This window comes from Budorcas taxicolor, chromosome 5 (genome assembly GCF_023091745.1).
Source record: "Budorcas taxicolor isolate Tak-1 chromosome 5, Takin1.1, whole genome shotgun sequence".
Classification (NCBI taxonomy): domain Eukaryota; kingdom Metazoa; phylum Chordata; class Mammalia; order Artiodactyla; family Bovidae; genus Budorcas; species Budorcas taxicolor.
Window position 1 is genome coordinate 147,825,775 of NC_068914.1, and position 17,943 is coordinate 147,843,717.

General features: G+C 52.1%; 1 protein-coding gene across 1 annotated transcript in view; it reads left to right on the top strand.

The window, feature by feature from the left end:
- The window catches only part of VWF (von Willebrand factor), a 122,437-nt gene that overhangs the window by 70,888 nt on the left and 33,606 nt on the right, over window positions 1-17,943 (top strand). Inside the window, exons 25-37 of the mRNA XM_052641007.1 lie at window positions 566-722; window positions 1,504-1,662; window positions 2,324-2,459; window positions 4,430-5,814; window positions 7,355-7,471; window positions 7,554-7,694; window positions 7,974-8,117; window positions 9,009-9,173; window positions 10,705-10,748; window positions 11,381-11,558; window positions 14,831-15,051; window positions 16,416-16,608; window positions 16,795-17,136. Of these exons, the coding sequence (XP_052496967.1) occupies window positions 566-722; window positions 1,504-1,662; window positions 2,324-2,459; window positions 4,430-5,814; window positions 7,355-7,471; window positions 7,554-7,694; window positions 7,974-8,117; window positions 9,009-9,173; window positions 10,705-10,748; window positions 11,381-11,558; window positions 14,831-15,051; window positions 16,416-16,608; window positions 16,795-17,136 (3,382 nt within the window). The remainder of the gene's footprint in view (window positions 1-565; window positions 723-1,503; window positions 1,663-2,323; window positions 2,460-4,429; window positions 5,815-7,354; window positions 7,472-7,553; window positions 7,695-7,973; window positions 8,118-9,008; window positions 9,174-10,704; window positions 10,749-11,380; window positions 11,559-14,830; window positions 15,052-16,415; window positions 16,609-16,794; window positions 17,137-17,943) is intronic.

Genomic DNA, 17,943 nt, shown 5'->3' on the forward strand with positions numbered 1-17,943 from the left:
GGCTTGAATGTAGACAACAGGTGGGCTTCCCTAGGGTAGGTTTGGGGTTGGAGTCCAGGAGCACTGGGCCAGCCAAGGTCCAAGCATGTCAGCCTATAGCATCTTAGTGGGGCAGTATGGGTGGTCCTGATGGGTTTTCGGTTTTCTTGGTCTCTTTGCTGAATGGAGGCCAGAAAACAGTGTGTATGTGTGTGTGTGTGGTGTTTATATAAAGCACCCAGAGTCCCATGAGGGTGGGAGTGGGTTATGGGGATGGATGGTGGCTCAGCAGGTACCTGGAACAGATGGATTGAAAGGAATGTTCTTCTGAAAAATTCTCAGGCACATCTCATTTTTGAGAGGCTGGCAAGCCTGCCTTTCCCTCCCCTTTCTCATCTGGAATCCAGATGAGAACATAGGATTTCTGCCTTTTTACCCACCCCCTCCCGGGGACCGTGGCCTCACATCTCTCCTTCTGCCCTGGAGCTGCTGTCCCTGCTCCAATCAACGGCACATTCCCGCCTGGCCGAGGGCCGGAGTCCCCGAGCGCAGCCCTGGGTCACGGCCGCCCGTGCCTCCCTTGCAGGTGAACCCTGAGCCGTACCTGGATGTTTGCATCTACAACAGCTGCTCCTGCGAGTCCATCGGGGACTGCGCCTGCTTCTGTGACACCATTGCCGCCTACGCCCACGAGTGTGCCCAGCACGGCGAGGTGGTGACCTGGAGGACAGCCACACTGTGCCGTGAGTCCTGCAGTCCCTCGTGATCCTGGCCATGCCTCCTCTCCCTCACACATCTAGACCTTGAGACCCTGGGGGTGGACACCTTGGTGGGAGAAAGACCCACGTAGGGGTGAAGGCCGAGGTGGAGGGGTCAGGACACGGGTGTGTGTGAGGAGGGTCAGGATGGACTAGAGCAACAGGGAGAGCCTCTTCTAGAGAAATTCCGGGAGAAGGAGAAGAGGGAGCGGTGATGAAGAGAAGAAAGAGGTCAGTGTGCCTGTGATTAGACGCGATCGCGTTTACCTTCACAAGCGCTTCCCTGGTGGCTCGACGGTAAAGAGTCCTCCTGCAGTGCCGGATACCCAGATTTAATCCCTGGGTCGGGATGCTCCCCTGGAGAAGGGAATGACAGCCCACTCCAGTCTTCTTGCCTGGAGAAGCCCATGGACAAAGAAGCCTGGCAGCTACAGTCCAGGGGGTTGCAGGGTCGGACACCACTGAGCCACTAACACACCTCACACCATTATGATCGAGCAGCTCAGGTACTTACGCCACCTCTTCCTTCCTGTGTTGAGTGACTGAACATAAGGATTATAAGGAAAACAGATTCAGAACCACTGGGTTCCTGGTTGGGGGGCTCTCAAAGCCCAGATGCATCGGGCGTGGGTGACTGTGTATTTCCCCAGCACCATCGTCTCCTCCCCTGGGGCCGTCACCCCCACGGGTCTCCCGCCATGTGTCCGGGGCTGCATGGGGTTGCCTGGGGGCCTTAACCATCCTGCCTGTTTGTGGGTCTGCACAGCCCAGAATTGTGAGGAGCGGAACCTGAAGGAGAGTGGGTACCAATGTGAGTGGCGCTACAACAGCTGTGCTCCCGCCTGTCCAGTCACCTGCCAGCACCCGGAGCCCCTGGCCTGCCCCGTGCAGTGCGTGGAGGGCTGCCACGCACACTGCCCGCCTGGTGAGGCCCTGGGCCCCGTGTGGCGATGGAGTGGAGGGTGGGGCTGGTCCTCAGGAAAGTGCCACCCCGTCCTGCTTCATCTCAGCCTCACCCAAGGGCCCTTCTGTCCCCAGCCCCATCACCCTATGGCCTGTTTCTACATCCTTCCACCAGAGCCAGGCCAGCTGAGATTTTTGCCAAGCTGAGCTCCCGTGTGATGCTTCTGGGGTCAGTTGATGGGTTTATCATTTGGAGCAGCACTTTCTGATAGAACTTTCTGCAATGCCTGGAGAGTTCAACTCAGACGTGGCTCATTGTGTCTAAGGAATTGAATGTTCAGTTTTATTGATGTTACTTAATTTACATTCAAATGTAACCAGCCACTGGTGGTTAGTGGCTATAGCAGTGGGTAGCACAGGTTGAGGGTTATCAGATATCTTCTTTGGTGGAGAAACAAAAAGACCCCTGGTGATAAGACCTGCTTTGTCCCGGGATTTGGAGGAGGCAAGGTGGGAGAAGGAACCCCTTCTCTCGGTTTTGTAGGTGAGAGGATGCTCCCTAAGTGATGTGGTGGGCCCTCGGGGGAGGCAGGCAGAGCTGGGACAGGCCCTTTGGTGCCAGGAGAGTCTTCCTTGCAGGCAAGGTGGGAACTTTGGCTCCTAACGAGAGGCTTGTCATGCAGGGAAAATCCTGGACGAGCTTTTGCAGACCTGCGTCAATCCCGAGGATTGCCCTGTGTGCCAGGTGGAGGGCCGGCGCTTAGCCTCCGGGAAGAAAGTGACCCTGAACCCTGGGGACCCTGAGCATTGCCAGCTCTGGTAACACAGCACCCCCTGCCCTGCCCCTGGTTGTCTGAATGATGGGTCTTACTGTCAAACCTGGGGTCTGCTCGGAAGTGTCGGTTTGGGGAGGGATGTCTTATTCTCGTTCAGTTTGCCTCTCTGTCTTTGAGGACAGACTAGATTTCCTCCCCAGGAAACACCTCTTAGGAGATTTAGGTTTTTACCCCTTGTTGCTGGAGGAAGGGCCTGGCCTCTTCTTGTCCCTGGAGGTGGCATCTAGTCTGGGGACAGGCATCTGTGGAAAGCAGACTTCCTATTTACTGGACATTGGGATGCAGGTGGGGGAAAAGTGAGGTGGAGCCCCTGACCCTGTATTGGGGCTCACATAACGTGGGCCACCGCCAGGGTGGCCAGGATGAGGCTCTCATAACTGGAGGGAGGCACAGGTCACTGCCCCCTCCCGATTGTAGGGGACCCCTACTGCCCCATTACCCGATTGCCTCTGGCAGCTGGCCCTGGGGAGGTGAGGAGGAGTTGGGGGGTTGAGCTCTGAGCTTCCTGAAGCCCTGCTCCTAAGTCGAGAATTTGTGTTCCAACGTTGATATGCTCAGCACCACTCCTTATGGGATCCTGAACTCGAGAACTTAAACTCGCTGAGGAAGGGGCCGTTGCCACAGCTGCCAGGGCCAGACCCCGAGTGCTTTCTGCCCGGGTGAATTTTCTAGCAAACACAGAAAACTCGAGAGTGTGTCACTCTGCTTTATCAACCAAGGGTGGAGGCCCTAAATCACGGGAGTAGTATGAGGAAGCAGGAGTCGACTTTCCGTTAAGACCTTGCCTGCCCCCTGGCTGTGCCGAGGAGTAGGGGTTCTGAGCCACAGGCGCATGGGGAGGGCAGTCATCTGGGTACACACTGCGGCTGCAAACTCATGTGGAGAGCGGTTCTGAAGCAGGCTGGGGACACTGCTGGGAGGCACTCCACAGGGATACTCCGGGGCTCAGGGCACTGCTGTCTCCCCACTCTATTGCAATGCTGAGAGCAAGTGGCCACATGGCTGAGAGTGCCTGCAGGACAAGGTTCCAGCCTGAATGGGTCTCCACCGCAGGCAACTTCTCCTATGGTCTGGCAGACCCTGCCACTTTCCAGGACCCTGGTGAAAGGGAGAGAAGTGACCAGGGAACTGGAAACTTGGCCTGGTGGGGTGGTAAGTTGTGTGTGGGCTTGGGGCTGGGCATGCGGCATAGCCAGATCCTGGCATGTGATGGGCATAAACCGTCTGTCCGTTGTGGGAAAGAACGAATGAGTTACTGTTGTTCCCCATCTGGCATCTTGGAGACCCGAGAATACCACCTCCAGTACTTTGTTCTGCCAGATAAAGCTGGGATTTCAAATCTTTATTCATCTCTCCAAAGTGATTTTACTCCAGTTTTCCTCTCTTCCTTAAAACCCAACATGTTAAACATGCTACGGAATTACGCAGCTTAGACTCTGTTTAATAAATACTGAAAACCATATATCTTCAGCAGAGCATTTATAAGTCCTGGTCAGCATCAACATTACAGAGCAGTGTTTGTCTTTGGAGATATTTGGGAGAAGGCTTGGATTATAATTAAATATTTATGTTGCTAGAGGCATAGGTTGAAAATCAATCAACTTTGAATGGCTGTGTGGACTGCCGAGAAAGAAGAAAGATTCATTTTTAGGTCTTAGGTTGGGTAGAAGCTTTGGTTTTCAAGGGACTCACAACTCAAGGGAAGTGTGTATGTGTATATGTGTGTGCATGTGTGTATGTATGTATGTGTATACGTGTATGTGTATATTTATGTGTGTATATGTGTGCATGTGTATGTATGTGTGTGTGTGTGTGTGCAGGGGGCTGCTTGGGGACATACATTAAGCATGGTGTCTCTTTCCAGTGGGCAGTAGTCCTTGGGCACTCAGGTCCAGTGGGCTGGGAAGTTCCCAGAGCTTCTTTCTGAACCATTTTGGTCTCTCCCTCCTGCAGTCACTGTGATGGTGTCAGCCTCACTTGTGAAGCCTGCAGGGAGCCAGGAGGCCTGCCCGTGCCCCTCACCGAAGGCCCGGTCAGCCCCACAACCCCGTACGTGGAGGACACCCCGGAGCCGCCCCTGCACGACTTCTTCTGCAGCAAACTGCTGGACCTGGTCTTCCTGCTGGACGGCTCCTCCAAGCTGTCTGAGGCCGACTTCGAGACGCTGAAGGCGTTCGTGGTGGGCATGATGGAGCGTCTGCACATTTCCCAGAAACGCATCCGTGTGGCCGTGGTGGAGTACCACGATGGCTCCCATGCCTACCTTGCACTGCAAGACCGGAAGCGGCCATCCGAGCTGCGGCGCATTGCCGGGCAGGTGAAGTACGCGGGCAGCGAGGTGGCTTCCACCAGCGAGGTCTTGAAGTACACGCTCTTCCAGATCTTCGGCAGAATTGACCGGCCCGAGGCCTCTCGCGTGGCCCTGCTGCTTACGGCCAGCCAGGAGCCCCCCAGGCTGGCCCGGAACTTGGTCCGCTACGTCCAGGGCCTGAAGAAGAAGAAGGTCTCCGTGGTCCTGGTGGGCATCGGGCCCCATGTCAGCCTCAAGCAGATCCGCCTCATCGAGAAGCAGGCGTCCGAGAACAAAGCCTTTGTGCTAAGCGGCGTGCACGAGCTGGAGCAGCGGATGGACGAGATTGTCGGCTACCTCTGTGACCTCGCCCCCGAGGTGCCTGCCCCGACCCCGACGCGACGTCCTCTCGTCGCGCAGGTCACTGTGGCGCCGCAGCTCCTGGGTCCTTCGCCGCCAGGACCCAAGAGGAGCTCTGTGGTCCTGGATGTGGCATTCCTCCTGGAAGGCTCGGACGAGGTGGGCGAGGCCAACTTCAACAGGAGTGCAGAGTTCGTGGAGGAGGTGATCCGACGCATGGACGTGGGCCGGGACGGCATCCACGTCACGGTGCTGCAGTACTCGTACACGGTGACCGTGGAGCACTCGTTCAGGGAGCCACAGTCCAAGGAGGTGGTCCTGCAGCGACTCCATGAAGTCCGCTACCGGGGTGGCAACCAGACGAACACGGGGCTGGCCCTGCAGTACCTGTCGGAGCACAGCTTCTCCGCCAGCCAGGGGGACCGGGAGCAGGCGCCCAACCTGGTCTACATGGTGACGGGCAGCCCAGCCTCGGACAAGATCCAGCGGATGCCAGGAGACATCCAGCTGGTGCCCATCGGCGTGGGCCCCCGTGTGGACGTGCAGGAGCTGGAGAGGGTCAGCTGGCCCCAGACCCCCATCTTCATCCAGGACTTCGAGAGGCTCCCCCGAGAAGCTCCGGATCTGGTGCTGCAGCGGTGCTGCTCCAAAGACGGCCCACACCTCCCCACCCTCGCCCCTGCCCCAGGTGTGTGGGCACTCGGCGTTGGAGCGAGGACTTGGGGGAGCTAGGGGCTGCCTCGGGGGATGCTGTTCTCAGGCTCCAATCTGTCGCCCTGCTCTGTGTTTTCTGTCACATCCTGCCTTCAGGGAGAGGCATCTGTGGTCTTTTGAGGGGGAAGGATCTTTTCTTATGGGCTTCCGCGGTGGCTCAAACGGTAAAGATTCTGCAGACCCAGGTCTCATCACTGGGTTGGGGAGATCCCCTAGAGGAGGGGCATGGCCACCGACTCCCGTATCTTGCCTGGAGAATCCCTTGAGCAGAGATGCCTGGCAGGCTACAGTCACAGGGTTGCAAAGAGTCAGACACGACTGAGTGACCCAGCATGCATGCATCTGTGAGATGTGGGTAATAACAGTGCTTACTTGTAAAATGCTTAGAACGGTACCTAGCACATAGCAAGCACTCAGAAATGGTTTATCTCCCCTGCAATTATTACTACTTTCTTAGCTGATGCTGACAACTAATCAGTTTCTAGTTCTTCTTTATTTGCTTACTTGTTCTGGCTGTGCTGGGTCTTTGTTGCTGCACTCAGGCTTTGCCCTAGTTGTGGTGAGCGGGGGCTACTCTGTGTTGTAGTGCAAGGGCGTCTCATTGTGGTGCTTTCTCTTGTTGTGGAACACGGGCTCTAGGACGCTTGGGCTTCAGCAGTTGTGGTTCCCCAGCTCTAGAATGCAGGCTGAACAGTTCTGATGCACAGACTTCGTTGCTCCACAGCATGTGGGATCTTCCTGGACAAGAGATCGAACCCCTGTCTCCTGCATTCACAGGTGGACTCTTTACCACGGAGTCCCTGGGGAAGCCCACTCCCTAGTTCTAGAGTATCTTTATTTGGAGTGTTTGGAACCATTCCAGAATCACTAGCCTTCTTTCACTGTCTCTCGATCCTCACGCTTGTTGTCTACGCCTTTTGTTTCTTGGGTTTTTTTTTTGGGCCACCGATTTATCTAAACTCTCATGATCTCTCAGTAATGGCTTCATCCAATCTCAGAATAGCATCTGGGGCAGAGTTTGTTTCCTCACGGTGATCATGACCCCGGTCCCAACCATCAACATGAGCTTTAGGCCTCTGCAATAGAATCACCTTCTGGCTCCTCACGTGCCGCCTGAGACCCGTGGACATACCAGTCCACCTTCCAGGGATGCGCTGCTGTTTCCTTTGCCATCCGCCTGTTTTCTGCTCCAGTCTATCGTTCGATTCCAGAAGAGCTGCAGCCCCCGAAATGGAGGGACAGGATGCCTCTGCTTCTTGCTGCTGCCTGTGGTGTTTAAACTGCCTTTGGGCGGTGTTGGCATCCCCCCAACATCTCCACACCTGGGGTCTCGCAGCCCCCTTGCCTGCCACCTGGCACCAGCTGCCATACCTGTGCAGGACTGGGAGATGTGCCTCCCTTATGTGGCGCCTCCCAGTCCAGCGCCGTGCACACACCGTCCAGTGAGTGTCTGCTGCAGGAGCCTGGGGCCTGTCCCCTGCTGCCTTTGGCCACTCCCTGCTGTCTCTCTGCAGACTGCAGCCAGCCCCTGGATGTAGTCCTCCTCCTGGACGGCTCCTCCACCTCTCCAGCCTCTTACTTTGACGAAATGAAGAGTTTTGCCAAGGCTTTCATCTCAAAAGCCAACCTAGGTGAGTGAGGCGCCCGAAGCGGGGTGTTTCGGGGGCTCCCCGCTGATCCAGAGCATGACTCCTGTGCCCCATCTCCCGCCAGGCCCTCAGCTTACCCAGGTGTCAGTCCTGCAGTACGGAAGCATCACCAACGTCGACGTGTCCTGGAACGTGCACATGGACAAAGCCCACCTGCTGAGCCTTGTGGACCCCATGCAGCGCGAGGGAGGCCCCAGTCGAGTCGGTAATGTGGGTGTGGGCTGGGGAGCGGGGGCCGCGTGCAGTCCCCGCTCCTGGCACAAGTGACTGAGTGACCCCAGCTGGCCGCCTTGCTCCTTGGCCTTAATTTCCCTTCCTGTAAACTGAGGGCCGAGACATTCTTCCTCCTCTCACGCATATGTGAGCCTCTCCGAGTCTCCGTCTCAGTGATCCGAGGCTCCATCAGGAGACGGGATGCTCAGCTGGCCTCAGGACCCCCATCCCTGAGTCAGGACTGATTGTGCGGCCCACTGTCTGTTCCCAGGGGAGGCATTGTCCTTTGCGGTGCGCTACATCACGTCCCAAGTCCACGGTGCCAGGCCCGGGGCCTCCAAGGTGGTGGTGATCCTGGTCACAGGCTCCTCCATGGACTCAGTGGAGGTGGCCGCCGCTGCTGCCAGATCCAACCGTGAGTGTCCCAGGTTCAGTCCTGAGGCCACCCCTGCCCCCACCCCCAGCCTGCTCAAGGGCACAGAGTGGGCGGTGGTTACTTTCCGATGACCTGGCTGATTTCGAATGCTTAATGCCCACGTGTGGCCTGGTTTCAAACAGTGGGAAATTGCCCAATCCCTGTGTTATTTGGAAGTGAAGCAGTGTTAAATGTGTGTTCCTGGCAACCCACTCCAGTATTCTTGCCTGGAGAATCCCATGAACAGAGGAGCCTGGCGGTCTACAGTCTATAGGGTTGCAAGGAGTTGGACACGACTGAGTGACTTAGCATTCATGCATGCATCCTTCATTTGCATGCCTTTGACCATCACCTTCAGTTTCTCCTGACCTGCCCTCTGTGTCCAGGGCCGGGCTGTACCCCTGCAACCATGGCCTGTTGGGCCTCTCTCCACTCCCATGTGTCTGAGGCTTGAGTGATTTGTGTTGGGGCCTAGAGAACCATCAGGGATCTTCCTGTATTCGTGGCCCCTGTCTGGCACCAGCCTAGGGGCTTGGGGGTGCTGGATTGACAGGAGACCAAGGATGCTGCTTTAGGAAGGTGATGGTTGCAGGCGTGCCCAGCCTGCATGTCTCATGAGAGCTCGTGCTGTGAGCGGGGCAGGTAGCGTTGCCCCAGGGGAGGGGGTGTGGAGTGCTGGGTGAGTGGAATGATGTAGCATCTTCTTATGCTCCCTGGAGAACAGCTCCTCTTTTTTTTTTTGTAGTTTAAAAAAATATATTTTTAATTGGAGGATAATTGCTTAAAAATATTGAGGCTCTACAAGTGGCTGGGTGACGCTTCAGGCCAGACCACTCTGAACCCGCTCGCAAAGGTGGGCACAGACCCTTTCTTGTTCGTCTGTAACCGCAGGAGTGGCCGTGTTCCCCATTGGGATTGGGGACCAGTATGATGCAGCCCAGCTGAGGGTCTTGGCGGGCCCGGGGGCCAGCTCCAACGTGGCAGAGCTCCAGCGGATCGAAGACCTCCCAAGCATGGTTGCCCTTGGCAACTCCTTCTTCCAGAGGCTATGCTCTGGTGAGTCTTGTGATGTCTCTCTTATCCCCTCAAAATAGAAGCAAAAGCAATTAAACCCATCTCAACACTAGAAGGTTCCCATATGTGAGATTTGGCCTTGAATTAAGACTGCTTTATAGGCCATGATCTATAAATTTCTGCTTGTGGGAGATTGTAAGACAAACCTCCAAGGGGCTGCCAGAAAGTTCTCTATGTATATACTTCCTTCCCTCCTTACTGTCCTTGCTCACTATGGATGAGGCTTCTGGACAAAGAAATGGAAGGCAGAGACAGGGAACCCTAATATCCAGAGGTCATGGACCTCTTCTCCAGGCCCTGCACTCATCCTCAGCGTGGGTGTAAAAGGCTTTAGAAAAGCAACACAGATTTACTGTATAGCATGGAGATTTACATTCAAGATCTTGTAATAATCTATAATGGAATGTAATCTAAAAAAATAAAGCAATCCCTTTGTGGTATACTTGAAACTGACACAGTATTGTCTATCAACTATACTTCAATAAAAAAGAAAATAAAAAGATTAAAAAAAGAAATACGGTAACATAGAATATGGTAACATCAAAGTACCATAGTTTAAATTGATTTAGGGTTAGAAGCTTTTTGTTTTTACCATTGTTGTTCAGTCGCCAAGTTGTGTCTGACTGTCTGTGACCCCATGGACTGCAGCACGTCAGACTTCCCTGTCCTTCACTATCTCCCAGAGTTTTCTCAGGTTCATTGAATCGTGATGCCATCCAGTCGTCTCATCCTATGTCGTCTCCTTTTCCTCCTGCTTCAATCTTTTCCAGCATCAAGGTCTTTTCCAATGAGTCAGCTCTTTGCATCAGATGGTCAAAGTATTGGAGCTTCAGCTTCAACATCAGTCCTTCCAATGAATATTCAGGTTGATTTCCTTTAGGATTGACTGGATTGATCTCCTTTTTTCCCGCATACATGATGTTTTTTAAACTTGTTTTTTCGTATTTTCCTAATATAATTAGGTGTGAGTCCAAACCTACTAGGAGTTATTGCCCTGTCTTGCTAGATGATAGCTCTCTTGGTAGGAATTTTGAAGATCTGTTAAGGTTTCAGGATCTTGTCTCGTTTCCTTCTTACTAGGCACTGATCTATTAATATCAATACATAGAAAAAAAGACGAGAAGATATTGATTGTAGTTGTGGCCATGTTATTACTGTTGTATCACTATAATGACTAACAACCACAAAGCTTATGGAGTTCTCTGGTGATCCAGTGGTTAGGACTGTATGCTCCACTTCTGGGAGCATGGACTCGCTCCCTGGTCAGGGAACTAAGATCCTGCAAGCCATAAGGCAAAGCCAAAAAAAAAAAAAAAAGCACCCCACAATGTTTGCCTGAAGAACCACGGGATGACTGCCTTCTAATCTCCCGTACCTGAATCCTCACTGCTCATTTCACTCACGTTGTTTTCAGAGTTAATCCAGCTTCAAGGACTAGCCAGGTAGCTGAGTGAATGGCTCAGAATTTCTGGGTGGTGGGTGGGGATAGAGGTCTGACTTGTGTCTGTTTCAGGGTTCATCAGTGTTTGCGTGGATGAGGACGGGAATGAGAGGAGGGTAAGTTCCTTTCTGTTGGCTTTGAAGGAAAGATCAGGAATGTATATTTGGGGTCCTCGACCCCCTGGTTAATGTTTCCTCCTTTGGTCTGGGTCCAATAATTTTTTTTTTTTTTAAATTGGAGGCTTTCTTGGGGGCTCAGTGGTAAAAAATCTGCCTGCCAAGACAGGAGACACAGGTTCGATCCCTGATCCGGGCAGATCCCATACGCCGCAGAGCAACCAAGCCTGTGGGCCGTAACTACTGAGCCTGTGCTCTAGAGCCCTGGAGCCGCAACTACTGAAGCCCGCGCACCCTTCTCTACAACAGGAGAAGTCACCGCAATGAGACCTATGTACGGCAACCAGACAGTGGCCCCCGCTTGCCGCAGCTAGAGAAAGCCCACGCAGCAGCAAAGACCTAGCGTGAAATAAATAATAATAAAAGCCTAAATAAATACATAAAAAATTAAAAAGCTTTGGTTGGGGGTGGGAGTGGATCCACCCGTAAATCTCACGTTCTGTCTCCTGTCTCCTTGCCATTCAGGCCCAAGTCGTAGTTTCTGTGTCTCCTGACGGGGGAGGGTTAGTTGCCTAATGGGTGTTGAAGTGCCTCACTCCAGTCCCTGCCCGAATGTGGTTCTTTCTCTGCAGCCTGGGGACGTCTGGACCTTGCTGGATCAGTGCCACACGGTGACTTGCCTGCCAGATGGCCAGACCTTGCTGAAGAGTCACCGGGTCAACTGTGATCAGGGGCCACAGCCATCATGCCCCGACGGCCAGATCCCGCTCAGGATGGAGGAAGCCTGTGGCTGCCGCTGGGCCTGTCCCTGTGAGTCCTTTGCTTCCTCAGCCTGGGCAGTGTTCAGGGGGTGGTGCTTTTTCCTTGTCTGTGCCAAGAGGTAGACCAGAAGGCCATCTCCTGCCCCTACCACCCATGTTCCCTCACTCTCCTGTGCTTGGGACATGTTTCCATCCCATTCCAGGGCTCCCTATCTCCTTCCTGTGCTGTTTGAAGGGCACATCCCCAGATAATGCAAAGCCAGAGGGAAGAATTGATTTTCTGAGGTCAATACTCAGCCTCTTGCTCAGTCGCTCAGTCGTGTCTGACTCTTTGTGATCCCATGGACCGTAGCCCTCCAGGCTCCTCTGTCCATGGGATTCTCCAGGCAAGAATACTGGTTAGATGCCTGCTCCTGGTAATAAATAAGACTTTGAGCTTGAGTTGGAGCTGAAAAGCCTCCCTGATCCCAGCCTGGACTGCCTGCCTCTGGGGAGGAGTTGTGGGCAGCCTCCCTCCAGTTTTGAGCCTGGGGATGGTGGGGCTGGAAGTGGATTCTCAAGTTCTTACACAATTGGTCCTTCCGTGGGAGGGCCCTGTGTTCTGGCCTGACAGGTGTTTAAGGCAGCTGCCTTTTCTTGCCGGCTCTCCCGAGTTTTCCTTTGATATCAGTTGTGTATTCTATATTCTTTGCCTGCCCACTGCTTCATCCTGCCATCTTTCCGGTTTGCTCTCTTTTGTTATTTTTATTTATTTGTTTTTGCATTCAACCTCTCACACAGGCTCTCTCTTTGTCTCTCTTTAGGTGTCCTCCTTACCATATAGAAGTTTGAGCACTTTTAGAGCAACCCTGGGCCTTCATTCCTTTGCAGACTGTATACAAAATACACCCAAAGTAGTTTCAGATTTGCTACCAAGGAAGTTCCCTGGCGGTCCAGTGGTTAAGGTGCCATGCTTCCAATGCAGGGGGTGTGGGTTTGATCAAACTCCCACATGCCATGCAGCCAAAAAAAAAAACTCCACAAAAACAGAATTGCTAACCAATATCTTTATGAAAACCGAATATACTAACTAGAGTACACATTTGAGCAGGGCTTCCCGGGTAGCTCAGCTGGTAAAGAATCTGCCTGCAATGCAGGAGACCCCAGGTCGATTCCTGGGTTGGAAAGATCCCCTGGAGAAGGGATAGGCTACACCCTCCAGTATGCTTGGGCTTCCTTGGTGGCTCAGCTGGTAAAAAATCCACCTGGAATGTGGGAGACCTGGGTTTGATCCCTGGGTTGGGAAGATCCCCTGGAGAAGGGAAAGGCTACCCAATCCAGTATTCTGGCCTAGAGAATTCCACAGTCCATGGGGTCATAAAGAGTCAGATATGACTGAGCGACTTTCACTTTGGGTACAGAGTAAATTTTTTCACCAAAATTATTTAGGTTCGTTTCCCCCTTCCCTGCTGTGAACTCACATTATTCATTACCATTCATTTGATTTTGTACTTGTTTGTGTTCCATCTTGAATTTTCTTCTCCGCCATTCTAGCTGATTCCATTTGTTTGCCTTCTGTGTGTGAAGCATTCACGTGGTTCTCAGTGTCAGAAGTCTATAGAAAGATATGCCCAGAAGTCTCCCTGTTGGTTCAAAGAGAGCAGAGCAGATAGGAGAGGATCACAGAAGTTAAGTCATTTAGGTGGCAGAGCCACTCCCACTAACCTGCCAGCTTAACGCCATTTCTTTATCCTGGGACTTACTACGTTCTTGTGGCAGCTGGGGCTGGACTGCTTAAGACTTGGCCACAGGGACTTCCCTGTGGTCCAGTGGCTTAGGCTCCACATTCCCAATGCAGGGGCCCTGGGTTCAATCCCTGACTGGGGAACTAGATCCCACATGCTGCAACTGAGAGATTCTACATGTGGCAACTAAGACCAGATAGATATTTTCTTAAAAAAAAAAGACTTTACAGTACCCCAGCTGGGGTGTCTGGGAACACTTACAGCGTGGATGTCAGTGGGGTGGTAGCGATTCAGGACTGTCGTTTGGATGTGACCGGCTGCCCAGGACGTGGGGAACTTTGAGTAGAAGAGCATCTGGAAGCCGATCAGCCCTGACCGATGGTGTATCATTTGCTAGGGTCTATGCTGCCTTGGTATATGGGTCACTCTTGCTGTGAAGGTCTCCTGGGCCTGGCGGAGAGCAAGGGTGGTGTTAGTGAGTCCTTGCTGACCCCCTGGATCTGCCTCTCAGTTCTTGGTTTCCATTTCTTCACCACCATAGACATTGTCATGGTTTGTCTGGAAGGCTCATTTCCAACTTTACTGAGGTCCGAGATTAGTTTTCAGATCATGTATGAGTCTGGTCCATCAGTTCAGTTAAGTCAGTCAGTCGTGTCCGACTCTTTGCAACCCATGGACAGGCTTCCCTGTCCATCACCAACTCCTAGAACTTGCTCAGATTCATGTCCATCGAGTTGGTGAGGCCATCCAACCAGCTCATCCTCTGTTGTCCCCTTCTCCTCCTGCCTTCAATCTTTCCCAGGATCGGGGTCTTTTCCAGTGAGTCAATTCTTGGAATCAGGTGACCAGAGTACTGGAGCTTCAGCTTCAGCATCAGTCCTTCCAATGAATATTCAGGACTGATTTCCTTTATTCATGGACTGTGGTCCATTGGGGGGATTTTTATGGAATCATCTGACATAGTTGCAAGATGATTAGTCTTCCCAAGTGGTGTTTTAATAGAAACCCTGAGAGTTTGCTGATGGTGTGGATGAACAAGTGGCAGACGAGATTGTGTCAAGACCCCACCGTTTGTTTTGGCTTCAGGAATATTTCTCTTTCAGGGTCTCTTAAGGGATCATGTCAACATAGCCATGTGTACCATTAGTCACTTGGTAGCTGAAAAGACACGTGCGCCTTTAGGGGAACTTCCTTTCCAGTGAGGTCATGAGCTCATGGTTTGCTTAGCTTGTTGTGATTTCAACGTGTCCTAACACCCCTGGAACCTCAGTTTGTTTCCTGGGCCAAGACATCCTTGTAGGGGAGAGCATTAACTTTGCACGTTTACATTTTTTGGAAGTATGGCTCTGTAGTTTGCCACATTTTAATGGAATCCTCGTCCTTCTAAATCTTCCCTAGGAGCATATTTAATGGCCAAGTGTTACCTAAGGTGCTCTACCTCTCAGAACCAGTTTCCTAGTCCGTAACAAGGAGGAAATTTGCCTCTGTGGCTTCAAAAAGCCCACTCAACTCTCAGCTCCGATATCTGCATGCGGCTGCTTCTTTGCACAGGTGGTAGTTTGCTTAGGTTATACCCAACCTTTGCTTTCTTGCCCAGGTGTGTGCACAGGCAGCTCCACTCGGCACATCGTGACCTTTGATGGACGGAATTTCAAGCTGACTGGCAACTGCTCATACGTTCTGTTTCACAACAAGGAGCAGGACTTGGAGGTGATTCTCCATAATGGATTCTGCAGCGCGGGGGCGAGGCAGGCCTGCATGAAATCTGTGGAGGTGAAGCACAGCGGCCTCTCGGTTGAGCTCCGCAGCGACATGGAGGTAAGAGGTGCTTTCCGTGGTCCTGTGACAGGACCCCTGGAGAAGCCACATGGACCCGGTGGCAGTTGGTTTTAGCTGGTGCTCCTGTGCGGAGACTTGACCTTCTGCCTGATTAGCAGGGCTCCATCTTTGTAGAAGGGGCTTATTGCATCTCCCTTCTGGTGTGATTTCTGGTTCTGGGCCCAGATTTGGAAGAAAGGGTCCATTTTCTTTCTTTCTTTTTTTTTAAAGAAATATTTCTTTATCTGACTTCACCAAACTCTTAGTTGTGGCATGTGGAATCTTTAGTTGTGGCATGTGGGATTTTAGTTCCCTGACCAGGGATCGAACCTAGGCCCCCTGCATTGAGAGCGTGTAGTCTTAGCCACTGGACCACCAAAAGAGTCCTATAGAGGGTCTGATTTCAGTAGCATTACATTGTCAATGGGGTGCCAGTTTTTTGCACTAGTAGAAGATTGGGGTTGACACCAGGCAGTTTGTCCAGCAGGCATTTTGTGCCCTGTACCTAGGCTAGGGCCTGCCAGCCTTCTGAAGGAAAATATTTAGGGCCTAGATGAAAGCCTTCGAAAATATTCAGGGCCCAAGCAAAATGTGTGGCCCCAAAACTCAAAAAGAAAACTGCAAAACTGATCAAAATAAATATTTGATTACATGTTTACAAGAGGTTGTATCATGCAACTCCTTTACACGTTCTTTTGGAAATCATAAATGTTTCATTACATGAAAGCAACTTAAAAGGGTTAGACCTTCTCTTGCAAGACTTCTTGAACATGCACAGTGATTGCTGAAAAAAAATAATCACAGCTCGTCATATATTAAATGAGTAGCTCATAGCCAAATGTTTAAAATTCAAAAGGATAAAAAGCCTTCCAAATTTTTTACAGCAAAAATTATAGTCATCATGGGATGTGAGTGTATTTTAACAGGTTTGATGTGCTATATTGTGGGGCCTCTGTAGATCTGGTGACCAAAATAAAAATAAAGATTCAAGTGCTCCTATTAGATGCTCCTGGAGATAGGGCGCCAATGAGTTGGCAAAATGGCAACTTCCCGAGCCTGTCTTGAGGCGTCAGTCTTCCCCGTTGAGTGCAGATGGACTCAGGGTTTCATTTAACCCCTGAGCTTTTGGGTTGCAGATGCCTGGCTGGCTGTTCAGCTTTGTAAGAGTCCACTCTCCTGCAAAGCTCTGCAGAGCCCCTTGATCTGAGAAGAGCTGCCGGCCAGTGCCCAAGTTTGTGAATAACAGTGGAGTTGAGTGGGATGAATGTGTAGGGACTGTCACGAACTGTGGAGAGAGACTGTGAGTGAAATCCTAGGATTCCTCATTGCCATGACTACTGATGGGGCTTTTCTGCTTTGGATAGGTGATGGTGAATGGGAGACTGGTCTCTGTCCCTTACCTGGGTGGGGACCTGGAGGTCAGAGTCTATGGTACCATCATGTTCGAGGTCAGATTCAACCTTCTGGGCCACATCCTCTCCTTCACCCCACAAAACAACGAGTTCCAGCTGCAGCTGAGCCCCAAGATCTCTGCCTCAAAGACGTACGGTCTCTGTGGTAAGACTGTTGTCTGCTTCTTCCCTGAGATGTACGCCCTCCTTGCTCTAATCTCAGGGCCCCTGGCTACTGCCATTTCTGGGTCCAGTAGTGGGCTCAGATGCTGGTAGGGGTGGAGAATGACCAAGCCTCCAGCATCAGGAGCTGGCTTTGGGCTCTCAGCCATGTCTCTCCTGGTCTCTCTAGGGTTCTGTGATGAGAACGGGGCCAATGACTTCATGCTGAAGGATGGCACGGTCACTGCGGACTGGAAGACACTGGTCCGGGAGTGGACAGTGCAGCAGCCGGGGCAGACATGCCCGCTGGGCCCCGAGGAGCCGTGCCCCGTCTCCCAGGGCTCCCGCTGCCAGGCCCTCCTCTCTGAGCTATTTGCCGAGTGCCACAAGGTCCTTGCTCCAGCCACATTTCACTCCGTGTGCCAGCAGGACAGTTGCCACCAGGAGCAAGTGTGCGAAGCCATTGCCTCTTATGCCCACCTCTGCCGGACCAAGGGGGTGTGTGTCAACTGGAGGACCCCTGATTTCTGTGGTGAGTCTCCGTAGGCTCCCCCAAATGCTGTGAAGAATGACAAACGGGAAGCCTGCTCAACCTCTCTGAAACCTCATGTTTTTTTAAAATCTGGGCCCTGGAGATCGACGTCTCTGCCTTTCCTATTCCCTAGGATTCCATTCAGGGTCAAGTAAGATGGTAGACATACAGGTAACTTGAACTTAGGATTTCTATGTAGTGTGTTTCTAGGTAAATGAAAACATGGTCCTTTCTATCAGTATTTCTGCAGTTCGGGCACATGTGACTTTAATGTATTAGACACGTTGGATGGCATCACCAACTCAATGGGCATGAGTTTCACCAAACTCTGGGAGAGAGTGAAGGACAGGGAAGCCTGGCATGCTGCAGTCCATGGGATCACAAAGAATCGGACACCACTTAGCAACTGAACAATAAGACACATCTAGGCCCCAGCAAAGTACAGAATAAGCAGTCACCTTGAACTTGGACTTGCACCAGGCTTTAGCAAAGGCTCCCAGAGCAAGCCACACCTCAGCAGGATTTAGAAGTGTGAGTGGAATTTTACCATTTGAATACCGAGAAGCTTCTTCATTAGAGATACCATGGGATTGTTAGTGTAGACACCTCCCCACGTCAGCTTCCTTACCTGGACTTGGCACATTTATTTATTTATTTTTTTGAGGGAAATGAATGTGTGCAAGCATCTCGGAGTCTCCGAGTTTATGATTATTATGCTGTCTCAGCTTTAACTGGGGCTGGAGGACTTGGGCATCCTAGCCACAGCTCATCTGGGTGATCAGCTATTTCCTTAGTCTTTCTGGACCT